We start from the raw sequence: 23,803 nt of genomic DNA, 5'->3' as shown, positions 1-23,803 counted from the left end.
AAAGTTTATTCTAAACGCCTGTAGAAGTTGATTCAGTGATAAAAAAGGGACATAAGGGAATTAAAGAAATTGATATATAAGAATTCCCTAGGAGTACCATTCTTTTAATTCTAGATTGTAATCTTTCCCATACCAAGTAGCGGAAAAAGGACAAGGGTTAGGCAAGGGTTTATGATTTTTTTTTCAATTGGGGCAATAGGAATGACAGAGAAAATGGTGGAGTGAGAGAGACGAGAGAGAAAGGGTTGAGAGGAATGAGGGAGGTGAGTAAGGGTTTTTTTAGTTTTGAGAATGAAAATTATTTAAATATCCTTGACCTTAAAACTTGAATCCATGATAAATGAGGGTACTTTTGTCTACTATAATCCGGTACACATTGTTAAAACGTACCAACTGAAAAACAGGCGTACGCGTGTTAACAAACCCATATATATATATATATATATATATATATATATAATATGTATGTATATATAATATGTATGTATATACCATTAAAAAAAATGATGGAGGTGGAGAAGAAATTAATAGGGGTGTAGTAAGTGGCGGCCCGTCTTTTGTCTGGGCTCATTAGCAAGTCACTGGATCTCCACCAAGAACCAGTGTTAGTGTGTGGAATCCTAAAGTGCTACATGGCACTTTTAATCACGGCTTATTTGCAAGTAAAATCATGAACCAAATCAAAGTTCAAACCAAACACGCTCTGAGGAAACGAAAAATGGCCTGCAACGACGATAAAACGACACTGCCACGTGGCTGTTAAGGAATTCTCTTACGTAATGGTCTCAAAAAAGAAGTAGAGAGAAAAAATGTCCACACAAACAATACCAGTTGCACTCTCTGCTCGAGCACGCGACGAAAATTCAGGCTAAGGCTTCCAAACACCTCATACAGATAAGGTGTTTGCGAAATATCCCGAATTAATCTCATTCAGGATTCCACCAAAGGAAAGAGTGCTGTTTGGGGATGAGCATTGAGGCTAAAGTGATTTCTTCAGCCTAGTGATTTTGGGACTGCAACTGCATGAGTTGGATAAATAAGAGGAGGATTGGTAGCTTGAAGTTCTACAGGCTGCAACACCTATGGCTATTGCTGCGGCCTCCCTCACTTTCCATTTTGGCAAATTCCCCATTCGTCAAACTAATTCATTTTCAATACAACATCGTATCCCTTCTGGCCGAGGATTCAATCTCTATTACCCTCGTGCCTCTCACAGGTCAATAGTCATCCCTCGTTAAATGAAATTCAAATTGAAATTTCGAATTTGGATTCCGAATTAAATTTTAATATGGATGTTCGTTATCTTTCTCTTGTATTGGTTTTAGATTCGCGCGTTTTGGTTTCAAGTGTTCGTTGACAGATACTGATGTGCATTTGGATCATGTGACCACCGATGAAGATGAGGGTCAGGGAAGAGGGGTGGTTGAACCTCTCTGTCCGGTGCCATTTGTTAACCTCAAAACTGATATTCTTGAGACCGAGTCTTTGAACTTGCTAGCTGAAGCCACATTTGTAGATACTCTCTTGACAACATTGCCGGTAGGTTTCTTTACTGAGTTTGAGGGTGTTGATGACCATTGCTCACTGTTTCTCATCTTCCCATGCTGTGTTCTATAGGTTTTGTCCGAGGAGGAGCAACATGCCCTTTCTGCTACCCCAGCTCACCAGGTTGGATTACACGGTGGGTTGTTTTCTAACATCTAACATTGGCGACCAACTTTAGTAGACGGCAATCAAGCCGATTTTTTAAACAACTAACTAGAGTTTTCTTTCTTCATCCAAAATCCCCTAATTTACTCTTGGAATGGAAAACATTAAAAAACTTTCTATTTCCTGGGCCGGTTCCAATTGATAGATATTTGACATGTCTATTCTTTGGTTTCATATGACTTCATGGAACATTTTCTTTAACCTCAATTGCACTCTTATGAGCCTGACATCACACTGTCCTGAATACAGTTTATTGCAGTTATTATCTTTATTGAGGTGAACCGGGTCTCGGAATTTGTTTGATGTCTATCTTGTCCAATGATTTTATTCCGTGGCTTTTCCATTTATACTTATTGATGCTGTGATGTTGAATCATCTAAGCTGCTCTCAACTTAGAGATTGTATATTTTCAGCTTTCTATGCTAGTTGCATAGCTGCAAATGTAGTGGAGCAGCTTTGGAATTTTGCTTGGCCTTCTGCTATTGCCTTGATTCATCCGAGCCTTTTGCCGGTTGCTGTGATGGGTTTCTTCACCAAAGTGACTATAATTGTTGGTGGTCCCTTGGTTGGCAGAGTTATGGATCATTTTCCAAGAATGTATGCATATAATTGCTTAACAGTCGTTCAGGCAAGTTGTTTGATAACCTATATAAAATAAAGGAAGATATAGCTCTTTTGCTAAAAGGGATCGATCTTTCTATTTTTTTCAGGCAGCAGCTCAGTTACTATCTTCGGCAATGATTATTCACGCCCATTCTGTGCGACATACTTCGTTGTCTAGTCTGCTTCTACGTCCTTGGTTTTTCATATTGGTTTCAGCTGGGGCTATAGAGAGGCTGTGTGGTGTAGCTTTGGGAGTTGCAAATGAGCGTGACTGGGTTGTGTTGGTATTGTCATTCTGATTCATTGGGAGCTTCTTCTGTTCCCTTGACATGTGATTTATTCCCTATGTTAAATTTTAATCTTGTTCTGATACTCAGTGGCTTCTTTTAAACAGCTGGCAGGAGTGAATAGGCCTATTGCACTTGCACAGGCAAATGCTGTTCTAAATCGAATTGATCTCCTGTGTGAGGTAATTATTTTGTTTTATTTCTTTTATTTTGCCTTAAGTTGATAGGCTAGCTTATAAATTTCCAGGTGTTACAGAGCTTGCTACCATTCCATTTCAGTGAAATATTCAGAAACCGTCTTCTGAAATATCAACTATATTATTTGTCTTGGAAACTTACGAAATGTTTGTATACAGATAGCTGGGGCATTGCTCTTTGGATTCCTTCTATCTAAATTTCATCCCGTAATCTGCTTAAAAGTTGCTTCTGGCTTAATGATGGGGCTTCTGCCAGTTACAGTAATTTCTTTGTCTTTCTTCTTGATCTATTACTTCCATAGTTTGCAAGCTAAATTCATTTTCTCTCTCCCTTCTTAATTTGCAGATTATTTTCACTTATTTAACCAACAAACTTTCTACCGGTGTTCTTGATAGACCAAAACCTTCACAAACCTGTTGCAGAACATTTATTGAAGACTCTGGAACAGATGCTAAGAGTATAGGTATATTATTCTTTCTTTTGAGAATGATCTTTCTCTGAGTATCTAAAATATACTTACTTCCATCTGCTGGTGAACCAGTTTTCAAAGGTCTGGAAGCAATCAAGCTTGGCTGGAAGGAGTACCTGGGTCAACCTGTTCTTCCTGCAAGTCTTGCATGGGTGCTCCTCTACTTTAATGTTGTTCTCACGCCAGGCAGTTTGTTGACAGCATTTTTAACACAGCGTGGTATGTGACAATTTCCTCCATGGTACCCTTTTAATCTAGGGAAATTTCTTTCACATATAACACAGAATTTGTTGCATTAAAAATAGCATTAATAATATAGTGAATCACCTGATTTCAAGGTTTTCAAAATGTTCCATCTATCATGAACTCATAATTGGCAGGGGTTATCTATTTCTTTAGTATGACAAACATTTTGTGCTTTATTATCTTTGACTTACATAATCTATGCCTCGTTTTCTCTTATTTTTAACTCTTTCAGTGATTTCGTTTGTCATCTTTCGTAAATGGAGTTTTTTCAATTGATGTCTTTTAATACTGTTGTGAATGTTAAATTGAATGCTGTGTAACAAATGGTGAGAAAGGCCGACGGGAACAGGAAGCACATTTTGATTTAAGGTTCATTGTTGTAGTCTTCACAATTGTTTTACCCATTGATCATTCTTTCATAATTAGACCAATTATCATTGACACTGTAATTTATCTTTTCTTCTCCTTTATTTTAGGGTGGGGGAATGATTTTTTTGGTAGTATTGTTGCTAGTTCCTTATATTTTTTTCAATATTTATGCAGGCTTACATCCATCTATCATAGGAGGGTTCAGTGGAATGTGTGCTGTCATGGGTGTTGCTGCAACATTTGTGTCTTCAACTCTGGTCGAACAATTTGGCATTTTAAAGGTTTGTTCTATATCTCTTAACGTTTTTATTTTACTCTTGCATATGGGAAAGTTTGAGCACTCTTTTTTATTAAGATTTTTTTCTCTCTGTACCAGGCTGGGGCAGTTGGACTGGTATTTCAAGCTTTACTTCTGAGCATGGCTGTTGCTGTATACTTGAGTGGATCGATTTCTTATCAGAGTCCTCTTCTTACTTTCTTATTTCTGATTGTAAGTTTCTCATCAGAGTCCTCTTCTTACTTTCTTATTTCTGATTGTAAGTCACAAAAGTATAAGTGTCTGAACCTTCATTAATATAAGATGAGGACAGAATATCATTTTTGAATAAAGTTCCAACAGGTCATTGAATATCTGTTAAGATAGCAGAAGTTGGTATGAGTCAACAGGAGAGGAAACACTCGGGAAGATGTCCTAAATTACAATATTTATTTATTTTTTGAAAATTTCAGACTTTTGGATTTTTTTATGTAAAATTAACTTTTTTCAAATTTATTTGAACTGAATTTTGTTAACGTAAACTGTTGTGCTTCTGTCTGTTCAGATTTTATCACGGTTAGGACACATGTCATATGATGTTGTAGGGGCACAGATTATCCAGACAGGAATCCCATCATCCAAAGCAAATCTCATTGGAACGACAGAGATTGCTGTTGCTAGTTTGGCGGAGTCCATAATGCTGGGTGTTGCAATAATTGCAAATGATCCTTCTCATTTTGGATGCTTGGCCTTGTTGTCTCTTCTATCAGTTATTGGTGCAGCATGGATGTTTTGTAGATGGCTGTTGAATCCAACAGATGAACAAAAGAACCTCTTTTCTTATGATCCTCAGTTTGAAAAATATGTAAGTATCCCTTGTACTTATCATTTGCAGTTTACAAGCATATTTTTTCTGTGACTTATATCCTACCATCTAAAATGCAACAAAATTGTCCATTCACTTATAATCCTCATCTTGATGTGCGTGCAAGTGTCAGTTCTCTATATTAGTATCTCATCTTTTGTTAGCATTATTTTTCTGTCTTACTATCTAGAATTGTTCATGAAGTGCTGACCCTTGTTTGATGTTTCCTTATGCTATGACACAAACCTTTGGGAGAGAACCACGTGTGGTGCTTGTCATATTGTTTCCTTTCCTGGTCCGACATTAACTCATGTAAACCAGGATATAACTTGTTTGGTCTTGTATTAAGAATCATTGTGATAAATTTGAGATTTTATTTCTGTTCTTTGGGAGTATGACTAAATTGGTTGACTTAGCCAGAGATCCACTTTAGGATCTACTGGACATTGGTCTTACAATACATTATTTGACCAATGTTTTTCTTTCAATGCAGTTGTTTCATTAAATGCCTTAATTTCTACGGGGACAGGAATCAAAATATAGCCTGGTGGGTATTATCCACTTAATACATGGAAGTTTTTATTCTCACCTTGCCAGTGATATTCATTGTATGAACTAATAGTTGATTTTGCCTGTAGTTCTGTAAATGTGTAAAACATTCCATTAGTGTACATGAGAAATTTAATTAGTTAGGTGCCATAGTTTCAACACTAAAAAATGTTTTGCAAAGCATTTATTCATTGCTAAGTTCTTTTAAAATCTGAGCAGACTTATCCGGTGATTTGTTATAGGGTTTAATGATACTTGGTGAAATTCCACACAATACAATTCTTCTGCCCAATTTTAAACATTAATGTTAAAATATTTCTGTTTACATTAAAAGTGGTTCAGCTTCATGTTTTGATCTCTTAAAAATAATATTTATTCTTTTAAAATTTTCTTAGAATTTATTTTGATAATATTTCAAAATAAAAGCCCATTGTACTTAAACATATTGTTAAAATGAGCCGAGACTGAAATTAATACTAAATTTGGTAAAATAGGTTTTCTATAGGCAATGATAGATGATAACATATCTTGATATTTAATTTATATAAGTTAAAATAAAAAAGAGGATTGACAATTCTTTAAAAATTAAAATAATTTTGATTTAATGTTATACTTTCTTGATTTTATCTTTAAATGTATTTTAATCTGGACAATTTATGTGCTGCATGTAAAAAGATAATAATTAAAAATAAAGGATTGATATTTATTTTAGGAATAATAAATCATCATTTTCACTGATTATTTGTTTTGATTGAAATACAAGCAAGGTCTCTGGCAGAGACATGTAATAAATATTTAGATTAAAATATTTTATAATCCATCTATATGGAATTTTTCAAAGATCTTTGAAAAATAAATCAAATTCTCATATTCTATTGAATATCTTTATAAATTAAATCAACTGAACATTTTTCACTGAAACCTCACTAATTAGAATATCAAGTATCACTAAAAAAATCTCAATATTTCTTCCAACTTAAACCCTAAACTTCAATTCTGTTCAATTTTGTGCTTTTAAAATTACTTTATTACAGTTGAATATCCAAATAATCCAACATGCTTTGATATAGTATTTCCATCACCTACAGTTTGATTATGTTATCTTCCTTATTAGCCAACACACAAGTGTTTTCTCCTAATGGCCTAACCTAGATTCTTCAGGAAAGATATATCTGTTCATGGAGTGTGACCTCATAGCAAGTCCATTTAGTTACATTTCGGCTTTTGCAATAGTTGTCGCAATCAAATTTCCTTTACTATATTTTTCTGTCTCTCTTTTCCCTTTCTTGGAAAGTTGATAGTCCATTATTGAGAACGAAAAAGGTGCATTCCAGTGTTCACTGTTCCCTTTTATTAAACAACTGCAATATTTCAACCTCTTTCCATGGAAAATGGAAATGATTGACAGACACTCCTCTGTGAACCAAAAACAATTCTGATTTGATGTCTATAATTATTCATCACAAATGGAAATAAGTTCCTTCAAAACAAATAAAGACAAACATTTGTTATTATAAAATAAAAACCTTATGAGGAAAAAACAGTTCAGAAGCTTAAAACTAAATGGGCTTTGTAGTTTCATTAACATAAGGCCCAAATTTGTTTAGATTTTTAATTTAGATTTTTCAAGTGCCGTGTTTACTCAGTAAGTTAGACTATTTTTTGACTATTATTTGCGTGTGAGAAGGAAGAACATATGGCATCACTGGACGCAAATATCAGTCATCCATGGTCCCTTTCTCCAAGAATGGAATCAATCACCAATTTAATCAGGTTTTTACTTTTTTTAACATAAAAATTGGAAATTTTATATTTATGAATAATATATAATATAATTTTTTAAAATTATACAAAAATATATTAATTTATGCTTGATGGTGATGAAATAACATTAGTTATCATGTGGAGTAAATAAATAAAAGGTGAGATTTCGGTGAGCTCAAGTTACTATGAATTATAAGACTTTGACTCTCAAGGCATTGGTTTAGTTACAGTTTGAATTTTATTGGTAATCTCTCCCGCTTTCTTTTCTTTGTTTCTAGTTGCGTGTTCAATACACTAGTTTTAAGTACAGACCTAAATTTCAGATTTAAATATTATATAAGATATTAAAATTTTTAAGAAAAATAATTGTTTTAAAATTAACCATTACTTAATTTTAAAAGATAAATAACTCTCTACCTTATTTAATTTCATATTCAAAAAGTTAACTAAATATACAACTAAGGAAAGAAAAAAAAATGTATATATATAGAAAGTTATATATATATATATATATATATATATATATATATATATATATATATATCTTTCTATATAGTTAAAGAGAAGGAAATTATGGTTTGTTATGTAATCATCAATGACTTGACATTTTATTAATTTTTAAGTTTTTTCTATCGCAGTAATAATAAAAAATTTCGGGAACAAAACAGAAGTATTATGTCTATTTTACTATACCATTAAAATTTTCTCGTGTGTATATTAAGTTAATATTTAATTATAATAATTAAACTGACTTTTATTTAAAATGATAAAAAAAATTATAAAAAAGAGTTTTAAAGATTATACTGCCTCAAAAAAAATTCATAAGAAGGTCATCCTAAGAAGGTTTGTGGTAAGATTCTTGGAAATATAAATATTATTATTCTCATAAAAATATAACATTGTTTCTATCTTTCTTCTTCTCATGATTTTCCATGACAATATAACCAATATCTAAATTACTGAAAGTTAGTGTTTTTTTAACAAAAAAATCATATACACCTTTATAATATATATTTATTATGTTATTTATATTTACATTTTATAGAAATTTGGATTTTCTATGCTTTTTCATTACATCAAGTACCTTATTTCATATTTTACTATCTCTAATTCTTATTTATCTCTTTTACATAAATTATACACAAAATCTATATTCAAATATAATTGGAGAAGTTAGGGTTCCAGTATAATAAAAAAAAAATGAGCTTATTCATTTTCAGTTTGTCTTACAAACCAGCTTAAAAAGTTTAAAATAAAAATTGAATCTTTTAGGGGTAACCAACTTATAACACCTTTCCATTTCCCAAAACAAGGAATTACCAAGAAAGAAAGCACCTCACTTTCCCAAACAACATTGAAAATAGACATTTCTAGATCTACAGCCCCACATGGGACTTGGATAAGAGAGACCATGAAACATAGAGAAAAACAATTAAATTAAAGCCTAAACCCTACATCAATCCCCATAAATCACATTATTTATGATGTTTGTTTAGGAAACCAAGTTAAGATTGCTTTCCCAATTCCCTGTCTGTCAAACCTTGCTATGTTATCATGTCTCAAACACCTCAAACCCCAAACACCTTCTTGCCATTCCCAACAACCCTATGCCCCCACACACTCCATCATTTTCATCTTTATAAAGTATCAAAAGCAACAAACTACACTCTAAACAAATTTCTTTTTGAAATTATTCTATTTAAGAGCAGAAAATACTCAGCAAATAAATAATTTTGTAATGGATATATATATACAAGAAGAAAACTAACAACTAACTTCATTTTAAAAGAGTGTCTTTTTCCCTTCAACAGTGACATTCCATGATATTACACCACTAATTAATGTTGATGAAGCTTATCCAACCAATTAAGGAGAGAATTTATGTATGTTTATAGTATCATATGACAGAGGTGTCTGTAGATGATTATATCATGCATGTTGATTCCATTACGTCAATGTTAGGAATCAGCTTTCTTCATTTATTTATTTCACTGTTATAGATTACCAGACTACATATATGTATGTGAGTGATGTAACCTTTACAAGAAAAAATGATAATGTTAAATGTGAAGGGTGAGAGAAAAATAATGTTCTTTTCACAACAACCATCTGTTGCTGTTGGTTGCCAGTGATTTGGACTTGAAAGCGCCCATCTTTTCATGTCCATTGACATTGATAGTTGATACATCACTTGGCTTGTTCATGTCTTCTTTTGACTCTCTCTTTCTCTGCTCTTTTTCTCTTCCTCTTCCTCTTCCTCTTTCTTCATCTTTGTCAAGCACTGTGTTTAAGTCTTACTTCAAACCATAAACTTACTCAGTCACCACACCCCTCACACACACACATTCATAGAAAGATGGAGTCTTTGGTTGCTGAAACAGCCAAGAAGAAAGCAATGTGGTTGTATCCAAAGGTTTTGGGTTATAATCCTTCTGAAAGATGGGGGCACTCTGCTTGTTTCTCTGGGGGGCTTATGTATGTCTTTGGGGTACGAGTAGTAAAATCCCTTGTATTTTATTCAGAATGAATGTCTTTTTCTTTTTTTATGCAGTTCCTAGTATTAACTTCTGAGTTGTTCATGATGTTTGTTGCTGGGTTGGCCTCATTTATGGTGTCTGAATTTCTCATTAGTCTTACCTTTTTGGAGCTCTGCTATTTAAGAGATGTGTTGTAATGTCTTCTTCACTGCTGGGAATTTACACTTTTGTGATGTACTTATTAATTTCATAAGCTTCTAGTACTTCTTTCTCACCTTTCCTGCTTCATAGCTATCTTTAGTTAATAACCAAAACACTTTCATCTCTGAATTTTAGTTTTTTCCGAATTTCTCTTGTTGCTTATATTTCTTGGTGACAATTGACTGAATTCCTTTTTCTTTCTGTAATTAGCGAGACAATACAAGTTCGGGAGACAATAAACTTTCTGCTTTCTTAATATAACTATGTACACATTTCGTTTTTCTCCTCCTTGCGTTATGTTTCTCAACTTATAAAACATGCACCAGAAAAGTGTTTACATAGTAACCTGAGACCCTCTTAATTATTTGATTAGCCTATTGAGATGAATGATTTAATCATTGCAGAACTCTCGTTTAACTTGTTAAGCATAATTAACCTCTGATTATCAAATGTTTGCTTTAAATTTCTTTCCGAATAACAAAATGTTGGGTGTGTACTCATTCCAGGGCTGTTGTGGAGGGCTGCATTTCGGAGATGTTCTGTGTTTGGACCTTGTGAAAATGAATTGGAGCAAGCTTGGGACCACGGGTGAAAAGCCAGGTCCTAGAGATAGCCATGGTGCTGTTCTTGTAGGGCATAAAATGATAGTTTTCGGTGGCACCAATGGGTTAAAGAAGGTGAATGACACTCATATATTGGACCTTGTTACCAAAGAGTGGATTCGTCCTAAATGTGAAGGGACTCCTCCTTCACCAAGGGAAAGTCACACTGCTACTCTAGTTGGTGATGAAAGAGTAGTGATTTTTGGTGGCAGTGGTGAAGGTGACGGAAACTATTTAAATGATTTGCATGTTCTAGACCTTCGAACCATGAGGTGGACTTCTCCTCAGGTAAAAGGCGATTTGCCTGTCCCTAGGGACAGTCACAGCACTCTTGCAATCGGGAACAGGCTTTTTGTGTATGGTGGAGACTGTGGTGATCAGTATCAGGGCGATGTTAATGTGCTTGACATGGACACGATGACTTGGTCAAGGGTATGGTTTTCTCTCCTCTCTCATAGTTTGTTTTGTTGGTGTGTTTCTGGGACTTAAAACAAAAGGCTTTTCTTGCATTTTTATCACAGTTGAAAATTCAAGGATCTTCTCCAGGAGTCAGGGCAGGTCATGCTGCTGTGAGCATTGGTACAAAGGCAAGTTCTTTTACATTGCATCAGTTTTCAGCTGTGATGATGTTTAGTTACTTAAAAGATTAGTTCAAAATACAACTTATAAGAGAACGCTGCACTAGAGTGAAAAATTCTTAACTTTGATGTGATAAGTAAAAAGACCCTGCACCATACTGTTGAAAAAAGATTAAATTTTTATGATTTACAGGTCTACATCATTGGAGGGGTGGGAGATAAACGTTATTACAACGACATATGGGTGTTTGACATCTGCACCTGTTCGTGGGCTCAGCTTGATTTTCGTGGTCAACCGCCACAGGGGCGATTTTCTCACACAGCTGTTGTGGCAGACATGGATATTGCCATATATGGCGGGTTGGTTGGTTCACATTTACTTCAATTTAATAAATGTGAAGTGACAATTCCTATTTTCTTTTCTATTTCCTCCTGTGCGAGTGAGATTTTCTTTCTGATATCTCACAGGTGTGGGGAAGACGAACGTCCTTTGAACGAGTTGCTAGTGTTGCATCTTGGAGCAGAGCATCCGAATGGACGTTACAACATTTCCATGTGCAAAGTTTTTGGAACTTATTGGAATCAAGAAAAGAGGATCATGCCTAGAGGAACTGATACCAACTCGGTACAGAAGCTCTTGTTGCGATGTTCTTTCAAGTTCTTGTTCATATCATGGTTTATTTACTAACATTGTGTTTTAAAGCAGACAACTCCATGGCCGGAAAACCATATGGAAGCCATAGGAAAATGGGCTAATGAAATTGTGTTGGATAGAGTACAACCTTGTAACATCGATTCAGGTTAGTTAAGAATTTTTTAACTACAGTTCTGACTAATTTACAAGTGAGATTTTATTAACTATATAGTTGCATGATAATAATTTCTGCACTATTACGTGATTCCATGCAGGCAGTTCACAACACAAGAGGAAGAGAATCGGTGTGGCAAAGGCGTGGGATGTTGAATCAGAACAAGAAGAACATTCTCTTTCACTGTCCCAGCATTCATCTCCTTCTCAATCTGATCAAGAACAGACTCCAGCTCAAAAAGCAAATGTTTCCATCATGGATTCTCAGAGGTATCAATGGTTCAAACAGATGAATAAAAGTCCAAGCTATTGCCAGCTCGACAATGACTCAAGTAACACCACATTTTTTAAGAATCTCACACAGAGAAGTGTCCCTCCCATGAAACATCAACCAAAACAAGAGCAGTATGTTCACATTGATGATGATAGAAAAGTACCTCGACACACTCAACACCTGGTGGGTCCTTTACTTTCAAATTTTTGACCTTTTCTTTTGCTATTCTTAGTTAATGGTGATTTCACTTTGGGTATTGCATCCTAGATCGGTGCTGAAGTTCGGGGAAAAGTTGATGGAGCCTTTGATTCAGGTTTACTCATGACTGCAGTAGTTAATGGAAGAGTTTTCAGAGGAGTCTTATTTGCACCAGTAAGCTTTTCAACTTGAAGAATAGTGATATCATAATACACTTTTACATTTATTTAATATAGAATATAAATATAAAATAATCATAAAACTATAAATTTTTGTATTTTATTAAAAAAAATAGAATAAAAAAGTAGGTAAGGATAATATTAAAAATAAATTTAAAAAATTTAGATGTATCACACAATATTTTTCGAACTTGATTCCTATTTATACTACATACTTATAGTACAAAACTATGTAGTAAAGAAAGTGTTGTTGATTTCCCTCTACTGAACCATTTATGAACTGAAATGATGTGAAGGATTCGCAGCAAGTAACAGAGCCATGCCATGGCTTCAGGCAACCTGTGGTAGCTCAAGCATCATCAGCAATGATGAGAGGCCCAACTTCTGCATCTTTAGCCAAAGAGCATGAAATGAGGAGCGACCTTCAAGGCTTGGTTTTGACTCTTGGAGGGCCTGCAAGTGCTAACCATGCTTCATCCTAGGATCAATTCTTCGCCTGGCTAATAAGCTTCCATGTAAATTTAGGAAATAATCCTTTCTTCTTCAATCAACCTTTTCTTATGTGTAATAGCATTTCCTAACTTATATCTATATTTAATTATTTATTAATAGAATTTAGTATTGTCTTTATATAAAAGTACGAGTATGGTTATCAAATTCTCGAATTAACTCGTACGAATTTACGTTTTTAGACATAGTTTTCGAGTTAACTCAGAAGTAAACTCGGTTTTTATGTAGATCGTGAGTTTGGAGCGATTATACGAGCTTGAAAGGGGGAAAATTAAAAAAAAAACTAGGTCGTTTGAGTTTAGAGTTTCATGACTTGATTGTCAATATCTCTTGTGTCTCTCTCTCTTCATGGTAGTGCTCCAATTCTTTTTTATTATATATTTAATGAAATGCATCAAAATTAATCACAATAATCCAAAAACTTATATTTTACATTATTTATTTTTATGAATAATATATCTATAAATTTTATTTATTTGAGGTTATATGATTTTGTAGACTTAGTTTACAAATCGAGTTTACTCGACTCTCACGAATTTACATAAACTCTCGAATTTGTTAAAGGATTTATTTGTTTCTCAAAAATTAAAAATTATTCTTCTTGTATGCAACCTAATTATAATTTCATGGAAATTTTTGAGATTATTTTATATTTATTAAGAAACAATCACAATATATATATGATAGAATATTGAAATATACTATAAGTTAGAGATATCACCATCTTCAACCATTAACTTTTGTAAATAAGATGAATTGGATTGTAGATTTTAACCTACTAATCTATTATATAACTGATGGAGGTTACTTATTAGGTTTTGTAGTCTTGAAATAAAATTTTATTCTGAACTTAATTAAAGTTCATTCTTTAAAATAGATGAGTGAAATTCGATAACCGTTGTAATAAACTGTATTTTAAAGTAATAGTTGACCCATGCAAATTTCCAAGGTTGACCCACGTAGGCTATGATATAGGCTGCGTCCAGCTTAAAAACCTGAGTGTTTACATAAGGTAGCCTTAGATAAGCTACAGACAGTCGTCTACCTTTATTTTGCTGCAACATAATCATACTTTTACATTACTTTTTATTTTTTAATTTCTTTTAAATTTCAAAAATTCATTTTTTATAATTATTTTATTTATGTGAAATAAATGTAAAAATGTGTTGTCTTATTATTACTCCATAATTTATGTTTATAAGATGAAAAGACATTACAGTGACATGCATTTACTTCTATATACAATAATAATAATTTGAAATATATAAAATTTTAATATTTATTTGGTACTATCTTTTATTATATTTTACTTTCTTCTTTTTTAAAAGACAAAAATTTACATAATTTTATTATTTTATTGTATGTCAAATCAATATAAAAATGTGTCAATTCTATTATTATTCATTAATATGTACAATAATTTGGCTATAAAATATTTAATTTTAGAGACATCGTTATTATTTAAAAAATACTCATAAAAGATTACATTTCTTTTGAATCACTTAATATAAACACATAATATCTTTACAATAAAATTTAATTATTACACAACAAATGTTTTTATATTGTAATATTTTTATTGATGACTATTTGGAAAGAAATGCTAGTGATATGCTAAACCAATAATGACCTTTACATATTGTCTCAACTCAAGGATTGTTGTAGTTTGATTTGGTGTCTTGAGTTGCTAAACAAAGGATTCTTTGATCCTTTGTTTCTCAAAGTTTGTGGCAAACAAGTAAGATGTACTTCTATAGCTTAAACCAAAATAGCACTGCAACTATTTTCTCATGTGGTCTTGTCTGTTGGTAGGGTCTGCCCAAACATAAAGCGAGTATACATAAAATAAGGTTCAAAAAACATAAGGAAATATTTTTAAAATAATAGAGAAGTTATATTAAAGAATATATAGAAGAAAAAAAAAAGTTTGTTAAAGAAAGTAAAAAGATATGAAAATAAGTGTGATAGTTATGAGTGCGTCAACTTAAACAGTAAGTAGGACGTAGTGGCGCAATACATGCAATAGATATATAAAATTTAAGATATTAATTGCAGTGGTAATAATACGGAAAAAGTCATTTTAACAATACCTTTTTAACAACGTATAAGTGACAGTTTGTAATTGTTCTATTTTAAATATTTTTTAAATATAAATTCAAAAAGACCAATAAAATAATAACACGTATTCTATTATAAAAAAATATTGTTAAAATATCATCGTCCTAATAACAGTAAGACATAAGTGCAGAGGACAGAAAAACAGTAGTTAGGAGCATTGGAGCGACAGGGTCGTGGTACGATAGATTTTACATCCAACTATTGTGGGCCTTACACTTTCAAACAACATAAATTTTCCCCCGTGCTTTCCGCGCTTTCTGTCCTCTAATCCAAACCTTTTTAATTTTATTTATTATTATATCCTTTTACACCTTCTCGTCAAAAAGTAAAACATGAGTTTAATAAGAATATGAAATTTTCAAATTCTTGCTTTTTAAATAGAATTTAGTCATATTTAATTTAAGCAATTTAATTGTTCTAATAAAATTTTACATTTTTATTTTCATTTAAAATTTCTTAGAAATTGGAATGTCATTAATAAAAATCATTGATCAATTAATAATTTTACTAATATTAATCAAACTTTTTTACATGTTTATCAACTATTAAATTATAATTACACAGATGTTAATTATAAAAAATTGTTCTAAAGTCTATAAATATATATTTAAGACAAAAAGATAGTTAATTATACTCAAGATAAAAAAGTAGTTAATCTGAAATATCCTTGTATTAAGAAGAAGGTTTTATGAGAAAAAGAAAGGTGAATAGTTATTAAAAGGTAGAAAAAGAAATAAATAAAAAGATTGACATGATTTGAGTGAAAGAAAGAAAGAAAGAAAAGAGTGAGTGGTGAGTGACTGATTGAATGTGTGAGTGTGGATTTATCTTAAGATTGAGTGGGTGAATGTAAAGAAAGAGTGAGGTGTCAAAATGAAAAAAAGGAGATTCATATTATTCAATTCAAAGGAAAGGAGAAATGATGTTGAAAAGACCACTGACTACTGACCACTGACCACTGTAGGACCATCCCTTCTATTTCAATCATTCTCCTCCTTTTTTTCTTATCAAATGTCACAAATTAATAAATCATAAATATTCAAATATATTATCTCATACATTAAAACATTCATCTTATAATATTTTTAATTTCTTAAATACTTAAATTATCGAATTTTTAAATTTCCTAGATATAAAGATAATGAATGAAGCAAAAAATACAAATAAGGATATTAAACTATCTAATTTTCTAATTCTCTGATTGTACAAGATAAAGGTTTGGGCCTCACAAACAGTTAGCCCACACTAACTTAGCAATTAAAAGGTGGGAGTTACTCCCTGTACCTCCCTAATTCTAACTCCCACCTTCCATTCTATTTTTAAGATTTGTTTTATTAGTTTACTTTTTATATTAATTTTCAGGTATTTTAATAATGGAATTTATATGTTTTGATGTATTATTTTTAAATATATTTTTAACGTATAAATGGGAGAGTGAGAGTTGCAGAGAGCGTTTGGAGGAGGAGCGTTTCAAAAGCTTTGGTGGGGGTGGGGGTGGGAATACGAAGGAGAGGAATTCGAGTCTGTGTGTTTTGACTGAGACAGACTGTAAAAGAGTAAGTTAACTTTAGTAAATAGGTGTAAAATGATAAAAATAAAAGACATAAAGATTAATTTTGTATTTAAAAAAAAATCCAAAAAAATTGGAGGGATGGGGTTGGAATTGGGGAGGTACAGGGGGTAACTCCCTTAAAAGGTTTAGGCCGATGGGCCGGCCCATAGTAATCTTAACTCGCGAAAGTTCTTCTTCGAATCGTCTTCGTTGTTGTATAAAACATAATACATATACAGTGTTCTTGCTGCGTCTGCTGGGTCGCGTAAAGGGTTTTTCATCAGCTCAGCATGGTATAGTAGCTTCGTCACGGTGCTGTTTTGGCATTTTTCATATATATTTTTTTTTTCTGATTTTAGTTTTTTTTTTTTTTTTNGTTGTCACATTTAATAGGATTTCCAGGGATTCCTGAACGACTTGCAGGATTGGGAACTTTCTAGAAAGGATAAAACACAAACAGTGAAGTCGCAAAAGGAAAATGTTGGTAATTTTATGTTAACCTTCAAAGTTTTCTATCATCGTCCATCTGTGAACTTTGGGTATACTTCTACAAGCATTATGATTCTTCAATTCGGCCTCTTTGTTATTCACAGTTTATTTCCTCTTTAATTTTGTTTTTGTTGTGGTGGATGGAATATGAATGTTCATGTATCTTGAAGAACCGAGACTTTTGTTTTACCTTGTTTGACTACTTCGTCTTTTATATCAAATGATAGAATTCAGTGATACTGTTTTCTAACTTATGGAGATTTTGTTCATTGTATGAGGAGGCTTTTTAATGGGCTACATTTTGTTGTTTACATACTTGTGGTACAAAGGCAATGTGAACTCTGAATATGCTGTCTGAAAACAATGGACATTTATGAACGAAAATAATTAATTTTGTAGCTCGAACTATGGATTCCAATAACTAGGCGGAAGTTTGCACCTTTTATTCAAATGAATTACGATGACGAGTTATCTTTTTGTGGAATGTTGGAAGCGTAATTTCTGTTCTAGGTTCTCTTAATTTTCCATGCTTTCTTTTACTTAAATGGTCTTACAACAAGGAAACGACCGCCTTGATTTTGCTTATGTTGCATGTCCTATATTTGTTTGTGCTTGTGAATGTGTTGAGGAATTAATGCATCCGTGATGTGTGATATTCTGACAGCAATTCACAAAAGCTTCTTCGTCTTCTCGACTTACTGGACCTGTGGGTGTGGATAAGGCAGCAAAAGCAGATACTAAATCTTTTGATTATGCAGGAAATTCTCCAGGATTGTACGATTTTTCAAAAATTAGTGATCCTTTGAATCGGTTGCATGGTAGTTTTGTTCCTGAAGATGTTCCTGATGCTGCTTCTGAGAAAGATCTGGTAAATTTATTTTTTTTCATTTCCCTCTGTTTCAGTCTCGGGATGACGAGTTTGGGATTGATATGTTGAGATATCATATATTGATTTTAGTGGTGCTGTCCTGCGTGATGCTGACCATTTAATCTCTCTGTATCTTACAGGGTAATGAGTTTTTCAAGCAGAAGAAATTTAAGGAAGCTAGAGACTGCTATTCAAGGAGCATTGCCCTATCACCAACAGCTGTAGCATATGCAAATAGGGCAATGGCCAATATCAAGCTCAGAAGGCAAGCATACATTACGTATTTAATATTTGAATTTGAAGTAAAAGAAAGTTAATTTTACAATTATTGTGAATCGCTATTGGGTCTATCAACTCACTGTTTCTCTGTCTGGTTCACTCATCAAATTATTCAAAACGTGTTGGATTTTATCAATACTTGAATTTTAAATAAAAGAAAGTTAACTTTCCAATTATTGTGAATTGTTATTGGGTCTATCAACTCACTGATTCTCTTCAAAGGAACTTCATTTTTTAAGTTAATATGTTTTCCTCCTCGTCTATTTTGTGTCAGTAGATTCCAAGAGGCGGAGGATGACTGCACAGAGGCCTTGGATCTTGATGATCGTTACATAAAAGCATATTCACGAAGAGCAACAGCTAGAAAAGAACTTGGGAAAATTAAAGAATCAATGGAGGGTGTGTTTATACTTGAATATTGCGCTTGTCCATTAACCACATGATTTTGAATTCGTTGGGTCTCAAATTTGCTAAATCGCAGATGCTGAATTTGCTTTGAGGTTGGAACCAAACAATCAAGAAATCAAGAAACAGTATGCCGATGCTAAATCTTTGTATGAAAAAGTAAGTACATCACTAATTGTAGTATTGCTAGATGACTTAGTGTTTTTAATTTACATACACTAAGGAGTGCCTATGTAAGTCATGGGATGGAAATATTAGTTTTGAACTTACTGTACATAACCTATAACCAGTTTACATACTGGCACTTAACAGCAAAAAAGAAAAGTATATTTAGTAGTAGTTGAGATAGCATAAAATCACATGAATCGATGCCTTGAAGTAAGGTTATAAAATGGCAGGGCCTTTTATTTACTAAAACCAGGACAGATAAATGAATTATGATGTATAACGAGACTTTAGAGATAGAATGCTGGTATGCTATACTTGACAATAGTGATTTTTGAATGGAGATTCAAAAATTGAAATCGTTAAGAATGTAGATGACAAGTCTTCGTGAAAAGAAAATATTGCTGCTTGAAAATCTGAGTAGATATAATATAACCGTTTCCCACTACTGACATAAATCATTGATGGAAAATGGTAAGTTTTAAAGACTGGCGTTTGTGAGCACATATTAGGGCCAGTTCATGTAGTCAGTACCAGACATTTGGTTGATAAAGTCTGCATATCCAAACCCATGAAGGTAGAGAGGGAAAGTTAGTTATAGAAAGAGAGTATGGATCAGAGATTAGGATTTACAGCCCTGTCATTTATTAGCTACTTTTGTTTTGTGTATATTTCCCACTGTAGGTTCTCCGCTGCATAGATTAATGTTTGTGAGCGCATATTATGGCCAGTTCATGTAGTCAGTTCCAGACATTTGGTTGATAATGTCTACATATTTAAACGCATGAAGGTAGAGAGGGAAAGTTAGTTATAGAGAGTATGGATCAGAGACTAGGATTTACTGCACTGTCATTTATTAGCTACTTTGGTTTTGTGTATATTTCCCACTGTAGGTTCTCTAATGCATAGATTAAAGTTTTTTCTTTCTTTTTTCAAATCTCTATCCAGGATATTCTTCAGAAAGCAACAGGAGCTATGAGAAGCACTGTACAGGGAACTCAAAAAGTAGGAAAGTCAGAGGAAAAAGTTAACGGAGGTAGCATCCACCCCATTTCACATGGTACTCAAAAGTCCGGTCCAGCTGAAATTAATCATAAAAAGGTAGAAAACACTAGAGTTTTCAATATCACATTTCAAGATATATCGTCATGTTTATGGATGAGAGTGTTAAATAGTACTTTGTTTGTGTTTTTCATGCAAATGTAGTTCACCCTAAAGTTTGGCTATGTTTTTGACAGGTTAATGAGCAGCAAATACCTGTTAAAGAATCACTTATAACAGAGGAGGTCGATAGCAGAGACACAATAACCAGAAAAAGGCCTCAAGCACAAGGTGGTGATGATTCTATGAAAGTTTTGACTGCAAGTAACAGTTTGGAGCAGGTTAAATATCTTAAATCCTTCCTTCATGTCAAATAATCTAGTTCCACAGCATATCCTAGTCCTGTTGGAAACAACATTTATTCTTTCTTGTCCTTAAAAAAATAATGCTTTTGTGTTCTTCACGAGTTCTTATTTAAATATGAATTATCCACATTCTATTCTTTTGAATCTTTGTTTGAAACACCACTCTGTAATTTTGCTACTTTATTTTTATTCTCAGTAAATAATAAAATAAAATAGGATTTTAGAGTTTTGGGGCTTCTTAATGATGTCTCCAAGCATGGTTCGCTTTCAATTGCTATTTTGGTTTTACCTCTACGACTTGTGTGTGTGGTATATTTACAATTTTTTGTGCTTCTGGAATTTTGATGTTAGTAATTGTGCATAACTGCATATTCCTTTTTGTATTCCCGTTTTTCATTAATTTGTTTTCTTATTTTTTTTCTTAACAGAGAAATCACAGAATTAATAAGCCAGAAATGAAAGCATCTGTTCAACAGCTTGCTTCTCGTGCTGCTTCTAGAGCCATGGCTGAAGCTGCTAAAAACATAACACCACCAACCACTGCGTACCAGTTTGAGGTCTCATGGAGATCATTTTCAGGTGATCTTGCTCTGCAGGCTCGTCTATTAAAGGTGTACTACTTTTTCTGGTTCATTTTTAACTTGATTATATTGTCCATATCTAGCATATTTGGCATTGAATTATTAACAAGATGTGCCATTTTATGCTTAAATTTCTGGTGTACAGTGCTCTGCTTCATGTTGTAATAAACTTTTTTTTTTTGTATGTTAGGCTATATCTCCCCGTGAATTACCGAAAATATTTAAAAATGCTTTATCTTCTACCGTACTCGTTGACATCATCAAGTGTCTTTCATCTTTTTTCACGTAAGTAGTCATCTATAAAAGGAAAAAATATTTTATTGTTTTGACTCCTTTGTGAGCTTTAATTGTGATAGTGAATTTGCTCTTTTGGCAGTGAGGACATGGATCTGGTTGTCAGTTATATAGAGCATTTGATCAAAGTTCCAAGATTTGACATGATTGTAATGTGCCTTTCATCAACAAATAAGGATGGTACGTATTCTTTATAACAGTAAAAAAAATTCTGAGTGTTTCTTTTGCCACGCCTTCCGAAATCTATTGAAAGTTTAAAGTTCTCAGGACATAAACAAGGTAGAAAAAAGTGGAAAGATAATAATGGTCTCTAGTTTAAAGTATGAGATGGTTAGAGAAGAAAGGAACGAAGATACAAAATGTGTAATGCCTTTTCAGCAGGAAAAAGTAAAGGTTAACCCATTTCATTGTATTGTAAATGCAGTAGAAAATTCTGTAACTTGAATCAGACAACTTATGATTCTTTGTGAGGATAAGCCAAATGTAGATAAAATAAACGAGAGATGGTAATATTAGGGTCTGTGGTTGATGTACGTTGGGCAAGTGTACCAATCGTATTGTAGTAACAAAATATAGTAACAAAATATCGTCCTCTGGGATTGAATGAGTTGAGTACCAATTTACTAACTTACTTAATTTTGAGTAACAAAGTTTGTCAAGTAGAATGATGAGCATAAACAAGTGATGGAAATTCAAATAGTATAAACAATGTTAGAGAATTGATTTCATACCTTTTCATATAATTTCCTCCCCTTTTCAATCGATGTGTAAATTATAATTATCCACTTGAGTTTATTTAGAGCTTGTTTACCCCTAATCCCTTAGTGAGCAAACGTATCCCTTGAATTTGAATCCCCAATCCCTTAGGCCAATTACAAATTCAATAAGATCATGAAGAACAATCATATCTCAATTCAAACTAACTAGTCCTGCCCAATTTCCCAATTGTGACAGCATCTAATCTGTTCTATTTATAAACGCAAGCAATTCCCAATCTCCCAACTGTGAAACTGCTCATAGATTTGACATAAAAACATAAATAGAACACTGGGATAATTAAAATAAACTTGACATCAATTGAAAAGGTTCAGAAAATATAATCCAAAGTACTACATCAATCCACTAACAAAAGGAAATTTAGTTCTGCATAATGTAAAGGAAGTTCAAAAACAAAAAAATATGAAAAAGCTGCAGAAGAAGAAGATGAAGAAGAAGTCTTTGTTGTGCGTCAATCCCTTTTTGTCTCCCCCTCCACGTCTTTTTTCTCCTTCCCACTAATTCCTCCTTTTTAGGAGAGTGGTTTTCTTTTTCCTCAACTTCCTCCAATTTTCCTTTAATTTAATCTCTTTAAATCAGTCATAAAAGAGATCAATAACTGTTCAATAACTGCTCCTGGAAACTTTCACAGCCCATGGAAATTCCCCACTCTGCCTGTGTTCTTTTCTGGTCCTCTTGCCAAATCCTGACGTGAATCCACTGGTTGTGGTAGAAACCACAACTCACTTGTGGAGCTCTCTGTTTTGTCACTGCATTTTGAAGCAAACTTCAGTAAACTCCACAGGTTATGGAATTCTCCCCAGATGCGTTGTTGAACTCTCTGGATTCATCTTTTTATCTTGTCCATCAATTCTTCCAAAAATGTGGTTTAGGCACTTAGAATCACCAATCTACATCAAAAAACACAAAATGCCAATGTATGATCTGAAACAAAGATAATCCATGACTAAATCCTTCAATGAATGCAATTATGCATGCAAATGACCTAAACTAAGACATGAATGTGGTTACATTTACTCACACATCAGTGGTAGTAGTAACTAACCCTAATAAATCATGGAGTATATCTTGTTGGTTGCTGAGTTTCTTATGGTGGTACTTGCTATTTCGAACTAATGGTTTTCGTTACCAGGAGTTTTAATCTGATTGATTAAGTTGGTTATATTTTGTGCAGACATACGCAAGATCTGGGATGAAGTGTTCAAAAGTGAGGCAACACCAATTGAGTATGCAGAGATTCTAGACAACCTCCGATCAAAGTTCTGCCTTGGACAGTGACATCTTCACTTGTATGTTCTAATGTTATTTTTCCTAGGTGGATCCTCTCCTATACGCAACCATCTGCACTTGTAAATTATTATGCTATTGAAATTGAAATGTTTGAGCGTTATTGACGCTCAGCTTGATCCATCATTAAAAAATGTTTTTTTTTTCTAATTAAAAACATTTGAAGTCTTTTATAACATGTTATTTTTATGTTGGCATGTACACGGATATGCATTACGTTTTGCTACGTGAAAATACACAAAATGAAAATGGCTGCTACTTTGTGCACTTTTTTTTCTTCCTGCACCCCATAAGTTATAATGTCCCCATTTTATCCTTTATTAAAAATATTGAAAACCTTAAAACTATAATTTCACATTCCCTTTCCTTGTGTGGCGAAATGTTCTGCAGTTTCCTCCTTCTTATTTTCTTTTACACAAAGTTGTGTAGGATACAAGGT

At 33.1% G+C, this 23,803-nt stretch overlaps 3 protein-coding genes across 8 annotated transcripts; all 3 read left to right on the top strand.

Moving 5' to 3' along the window:
* Positions 1 to 507: 507 nt before the first annotated feature.
* LOC106769709 (solute carrier family 40 member 3, chloroplastic) lies at positions 508 to 5,721 on the top strand. 2 transcript variants are annotated; one of them, XM_022785082.1, is made up of 13 exons: positions 508 to 1,216; positions 1,326 to 1,539; positions 1,618 to 1,681; positions 2,124 to 2,338; positions 2,421 to 2,597; positions 2,708 to 2,782; positions 2,957 to 3,052; positions 3,144 to 3,261; positions 3,340 to 3,486; positions 4,057 to 4,163; positions 4,259 to 4,372; positions 4,704 to 5,003; positions 5,497 to 5,721. In XM_022785082.1, exons 1-13 carry the CDS (start codon positions 1,083 to 1,085, stop codon positions 5,506 to 5,508), a joined length of 1,773 nt encoding a protein of 590 aa, XP_022640803.1. In that variant the 5' UTR covers positions 508 to 1,082; the 3' UTR covers positions 5,509 to 5,721. The 2 variants fall into 2 exon arrangements, with proteins under 2 accessions (XP_022640803.1, XP_014510921.1); XM_014655435.2 differs by having other exon boundaries at positions 509 to 1,216; positions 2,957 to 3,058.
* A 1,549-nt stretch (positions 5,722 to 7,270) lies between these two features.
* LOC106771478 (rab9 effector protein with kelch motifs) lies at positions 7,271 to 13,230 on the top strand. Of its 3 annotated transcripts, none has more exons than XM_022785548.1 (9): positions 7,271 to 7,325; positions 10,501 to 11,028; positions 11,118 to 11,183; positions 11,368 to 11,534; positions 11,643 to 11,799; positions 11,881 to 11,974; positions 12,084 to 12,439; positions 12,524 to 12,628; positions 12,930 to 13,230. In XM_022785548.1, exons 1-9 carry the CDS (start codon positions 7,281 to 7,283, stop codon positions 13,113 to 13,115), a joined length of 1,704 nt encoding a protein of 567 aa, XP_022641269.1. In that variant the 5' UTR covers positions 7,271 to 7,280; the 3' UTR covers positions 13,116 to 13,230. The 3 variants fall into 3 exon arrangements, with proteins under 3 accessions (XP_022641269.1, XP_022641270.1, XP_014512956.1); XM_022785549.1 differs by lacking the exon at positions 7,271 to 7,325 and adding an exon at positions 8,832 to 9,199; XM_014657470.2 differs by lacking the exon at positions 7,271 to 7,325 and adding an exon at positions 9,356 to 9,804.
* A 3,750-nt stretch (positions 13,231 to 16,980) lies between these two features.
* On the top strand, positions 16,981 to 23,639 carry LOC106769872 (RNA polymerase II-associated protein 3). Of its 3 annotated transcripts, none has more exons than XM_014655657.2 (12): positions 16,981 to 17,106; positions 17,207 to 17,293; positions 17,967 to 18,170; positions 18,311 to 18,435; positions 18,727 to 18,848; positions 18,931 to 19,013; positions 19,968 to 20,120; positions 20,258 to 20,401; positions 20,854 to 21,036; positions 21,197 to 21,291; positions 21,383 to 21,480; positions 23,252 to 23,639. In XM_014655657.2, exons 1-12 carry the CDS (start codon positions 17,104 to 17,106, stop codon positions 23,353 to 23,355), a joined length of 1,401 nt encoding a protein of 466 aa, XP_014511143.1. In that variant the 5' UTR covers positions 16,981 to 17,103; the 3' UTR covers positions 23,356 to 23,639. The 3 variants fall into 3 exon arrangements, with proteins under 3 accessions (XP_014511143.1, XP_014511145.1, XP_014511144.1); XM_014655659.2 differs by having other exon boundaries at positions 17,207 to 17,297; positions 18,061 to 18,170; XM_014655658.2 differs by having other exon boundaries at positions 17,038 to 17,106; positions 17,207 to 17,297.
* The last annotated feature ends 164 nt before the right edge of the window (positions 23,640 to 23,803 follow it).

The sequence above is a fragment of the Vigna radiata genome, chromosome 8 (assembly GCF_000741045.1).
Source record: "Vigna radiata var. radiata cultivar VC1973A chromosome 8, Vradiata_ver6, whole genome shotgun sequence".
NCBI classification, from domain to species: Eukaryota; Viridiplantae; Streptophyta; class Magnoliopsida; order Fabales; family Fabaceae; genus Vigna; species Vigna radiata.
Note: the sequence above shows the minus strand (reverse complement) of the source record. Positions and strands in the feature narration are given on the sequence as shown.